Source organism: Theobroma cacao, chromosome 2 (genome assembly GCF_000208745.1).
Source record: "Theobroma cacao cultivar B97-61/B2 chromosome 2, Criollo_cocoa_genome_V2, whole genome shotgun sequence".
In the NCBI taxonomy this organism is placed as follows: Eukaryota; Viridiplantae; Streptophyta; class Magnoliopsida; order Malvales; family Malvaceae; genus Theobroma; species Theobroma cacao.
In genome coordinates, this window is record NC_030851.1 from 8,795,260 (window position 1) to 8,799,532 (window position 4,273).

Sequence of the window (4,273 nt, forward strand, 5' to 3'; positions counted from 1 at the left end):
TCCTTTCACTTTTTTCATCTCTTTTCTCCTAAAGGAAAAAAATAATAATAATAATAGAACACTTCATTCATCCACGATGCGTGTGGTAGTTGCAACAACTAGGATTCTTCGACATTTCTATAGAAATAAATAACGCAAATTAACAGAAACAAAGCTTCCATTTTCGGGGCAGTTCGAAACCGTTTCTTACTTCATCCACGTCTTTCGGGCATTGTTGGGTTGGGTTTCTGAGGATTAGGTGCGCCTCGAGGAAAGGAAAGAGTCATACCCTTCTTTCACATGGAAGCCACGAATCGCTCTCTCCCTAATCCGACATTTGACTTTTTGGGTCGGGCACTGAGCACGAGAATATATCAAGCTTATCTTATACATCATTATTATTTTTTTTCTCTCGCGGAGTTTCTGTATGTCTGGGTCAAATGATGCGTGCATTGCTGATTGGTCGTTTGCTATGCATAAAGCAATCAACAGCGATTAGTTGACGGCAAAATATTATTAATACAGACAGTAATCGTCCCAAAATCCAAAAGAAAATGGTTAAGTTGGAAGAAGAAAAGGAAATAATTATTTTTTTTAAAAAAAAAAGTAAGAAAAGGAGTTTGGTATCCTTGAAAAACCAAGCTGGCATTGCTAGTCTACATGTTCATTAAACCAACTCCAACAGGTAAATAATAAACTAATCTTCTCTTTCTGAAAATGCATGTTCTTGGTCTTCATCTTGCTTTATATATAGAATTCCTAATTCAAACTAAAACAAATTGATCTTTTCTCCAAGGCCACATTGGATCTGTTTGATACTTCGATTTTATTCAAATTACTTCTTTCACAGCCAGGAAAATGGCAGTGCTGAGGACATTGGTAGGTTTGGCTGCCACAGCCATGCTCATCCAGTTAGCCATGGCGGCAAATTACACAGTTGGAGGTCCAACTGGAAGCTGGGATTCGAGCACTGACCTGCAAACTTGGGTTGCATCGCAAAAATTTGTAGTAGGCGATAATCTCAGTAAGTTGTATGCACATATCAATATAACTATATATTACTATGCTTGTCTCTTTCATGATATCAACACTGGCAAGCATAATTGCTCAAAACATGTTGGTTTATTCCTTTATTTTTTGAACCGTCCGCATCAAGAATGAGTTTTAAATTGACATACCTATTATCTGCAGTTTTCCAGTACACTCCAAACCATGATGTGCTTGAAGTTAGAAAGGCAGACTATGACTCCTGCCAGACAAGTAGCCCAATTCAGACGTATAACAATGGCAACACAGTCATATCTCTCTCTTCTCCAGGAAAGCGATACTTCATCTGTGGAACCCCCGGACACTGTAGCCAAGGAATGCAGATTGAAATAGACACCCTAGCAACATCTACACCACCAGCAACAACTCCTTCAACTCCACCATCTGCTTCTCCAGCTCCAGAAACTTCTCCCTCGCCAGCAAAATCCCCAAAGTCAGCTCCTGGCAGTCCATCATCCCCTGATGTTCCTTCAACTGAATCTCCTGGAACCTCTCCTTCTCCCAGTGGCCTTTCACCACCACCATCTCCCTCATCAGCTAACAGAAGCAGTTTCCAGACAAGCCTCACATTGGGATTTGGCCTTGTGCTGATGATGCTTTTGGCCCTCTAAGCCTCTGAAGGTTCTTTTCTTTGAAAGAATCTTCAAATGGTTTTATCTTTTTGAAAATTTTTCTGTTCTCTAGACTCTACTCTGTAACACTCAATTGTCTGGCTTATTTGTGAAATAGAATCTTATACTGCATCATTTTGCAAACAACATTGTTGTTGAGCACAGCTAGGAGCAGTTAAACCCAATTTATGAGTCAATTTATGACGAGAAATAATGACAAACATGGATTTCTATAATTTTCCCAGAAACAACAATATGGGGAAAACATTCCAAAACACATGAAACTGTAGCTCATGGGAAGATAATAAATAAACCACTGTTGCAGACTCATATGTGACTCAGCTAGTTAAAATTTATAAATTATTGTATTTTACATTAGGAGTAGCAGAAATCCACAGAAATTGCTAGTTTCTAGACAGCATGTCCAGCTAATCAACTACTGGACATTCACACATAACATTATAACAACACAGCAAAGACCATAAGAATATAAAGTAAACAAGCAATCATAAAGAGACTGGCAGTAAGAATCAAACCATCATCATCCTTCAATTAAGCAACTGGAGGACGAAGTACATGATCCTGTGATGTGTCTACTGCAGCAGGCGGCATGAATTGCCACATGGCAACACCAGGAAACCCAATGTAAGGCATCAACTTGTTGCCAGCAGCTTGCCCTTGAGAAGCAAATGCAGCTGCCATTGGAGTGGGGTGCGGCAGGAAGCCTGGTCGTGTGCTCATGGCATTAACTTGCTGCTCCAACTTCTCCTTGTCTGCTTTCAGCCTCTGCTTCTCATCACGAAGCTCATTCTTCTCAGCCTGCATGGATTAACATGCCACCAAGCATAGAAAATCACTAACTGCTCTACAACCATCTTTATTATTTAGGCGAAAGGAATAATATGCTTAAAAAGAAGCATTTTTCTTAGAAAATGCGCAACAATGACTATCCTTATTCTGCGTAAACGCATAAGAAGAAGCATTTGGGGAATTGAAGTTTATCTTCCAAAATGGTAAGTTAAAAATATTCAATCTGATCTTTTTTTTTTCTTTTGAGGAACAAGCTGTACCTTCAATTCTTTAATTTTTGCTTGCAACTCCTCATTCAATTCTTTCAACTTCTGGGCTTTACTGCGTAACTGATGCACCATTTTTACAGCAACAATTAAAATAGCAACCTTGTCTGCTTTGGGTGGCCTTCCAGGCTCCAAGATGGCACCCAGTTCCAGGAACCTTGAAATTTAACCAACTCTGACGTGAGAAACAAGGCACAAGAACACTGGAGAACATAAAAAATAAAGAAAAGTATCATGCCTATCATTCAGCTTATTCCTGCGCAATTTCTCCCGGCATGCTTTTGATCCAGATGCATAACATGATTCAGACTTCAACCTACAGAGAACATTCATAAGGGAACATGTTTTTACTCTCTTTATCAACAAACATACCAGGAAGGTGTTGTACAACAAGGGCCTTCATATAGTTTGCAATTTCTAGTGGACAAAGACGAAACATGATAATCACCTTTTCCTAGAGGCAACTTCCTTCAAGCTATCTGAGTCAGGAAATGAGCAATCAACTGCAGCACTGAAAAATAAATAGCAGTGGCATGTCAAGAGATATCTTACCATAATATGAAAACAATAACCGCCATTCGTGTTCTCCAAAACATTAATTTTTAGTTAGTACTCATTCTCAGTGCAAATCTTTCACCTTGAATCAACTTACTAGTATTTCATAAGTTAGCAACCAATTACAAAGCAGCACCTTTATACACAAACATTAGGAGAAAAAAATCATTGCTTCAAACTGATAACTATTACTTATAATTTAAAGCTAAAAATAGAAAGAATTATGTCAAACAAAGTAAACAGCAGAATACTAGTAGACTAATATTTTCCACCAAAATTGCACCTCTATAAACTCAACAAACTTGCTGCCATATCTAATTCCCTGACAATTTCAGTACTTTCTATTTTTCATTCTCTTCCTCGGAACCAAACAGAAAATTTCAAACCTTAGATTAGAGCGAGCATCGAGAGTAGTTTGCGGGGGCCACCCATAGCCGGCAGCTGGACGCGGGAAGTCAGGTATGCCGTAGTCAAGAAGCCAATTGGTGTTCTCAGAGGAATCCAGTTCCATGGAAATTTTTGTTTCCTTGCTAGAAAGAGCATCGAATTTGAATGCCGAATTTATACATGGTATGGAAAATAGATACAAAAGAATGTTTTCTCCGTTTGGGAAAGAATTGGAAGAACGGTGAAAAAAAAAAGGAGAGAAAAAAAGCGCAGAGAGATGAGCGTGACATTACTAGAGTAAGCGGTACGTATTTGGTGGGTCCATGAGTTCTGTTTGGCAAGCGGGATAGTGTAATGCGGTTTAATGATATTCTCTCGCTCGACCTTGAATGTTTCTTGATCTTTGATTGTAGTATTATTTTACTCACATCATTTTTTAGAAAAGGGTTTGAACTATGATTCTTTTATTATATTTAATTAAATTTTTATATTTTTATTTTATATCAAATAGACATTTAAAATTAATTATTATTAATTAAAATATTACATATTATTTTATATTCATGAGATTTTAAAGTGGTGTTAACATATATACTGATTCATCATGTCATATCGCCA

At 37.8% G+C, this 4,273-nt stretch overlaps 2 protein-coding genes across 2 annotated transcripts; one reads left to right on the forward strand and one right to left on the reverse strand.

Moving 5' to 3' along the window:
* LOC18608534 (uclacyanin-2) lies at window positions 586-1,800 on the forward strand. The gene is made up of 3 exons (XM_007043290.2): window positions 586-664; window positions 830-1,003; window positions 1,171-1,800. Exons 1-3 carry the CDS (start codon window positions 640-642, stop codon window positions 1,635-1,637), a joined length of 666 nt encoding a protein of 221 aa, XP_007043352.2. The 5' UTR covers window positions 586-639; the 3' UTR covers window positions 1,638-1,800.
* Window positions 1,894-3,935, reverse strand: LOC18608535 (transcription factor ILR3). The gene is made up of 5 exons (XM_007043291.2): window positions 3,655-3,935; window positions 3,162-3,224; window positions 2,952-3,029; window positions 2,708-2,870; window positions 1,894-2,456 (listed from the first exon to the last, which is right to left on the reverse strand). Exons 1-5 carry the CDS (start codon window positions 3,777-3,779, stop codon window positions 2,190-2,192), a joined length of 696 nt encoding a protein of 231 aa, XP_007043353.2. The 5' UTR covers window positions 3,780-3,935; the 3' UTR covers window positions 1,894-2,189.

What these genes read in the sequence shown, in the direction of transcription:
- LOC18608534 (XM_007043290.2), top strand. Translation starts at nt 640, where the DNA reads ATGTTCATTAAACCAACTCCAACAG. An exon ending in CATTAAACCAACTCCAACAG is followed by an intron (nt 665 to 829) that starts GTAAATAATAAA and finishes CTTCTTTCACAG; the next exon opens with CCAGGAAAATGGCAGTGCTG. An exon ending in TGTAGTAGGCGATAATCTCA is followed by an intron (nt 1,004 to 1,170) that starts GTAAGTTGTATG and finishes TATTATCTGCAG; the next exon opens with TTTTCCAGTACACTCCAAAC.
- LOC18608535 (XM_007043291.2), bottom strand. Translation starts at nt 3,779, where the DNA reads ATGGAACTGGATTCCTCTGAGAACACCAATTGGCTTCTTGACTACGGC. An exon ending in AGGAATAAGCTGAATGATAG is followed by an intron (nt 2,871 to 2,951) that starts GCATGATACTTT and finishes TTAAATTTCAAG; the next exon opens with GTTCCTGGAACTGGGTGCCA. An exon ending in CAAAAATTAAAGAATTGAAG is followed by an intron (nt 2,457 to 2,707) that starts GTACAGCTTGTT and finishes TAATCCATGCAG; the next exon opens with GCTGAGAAGAATGAGCTTCG.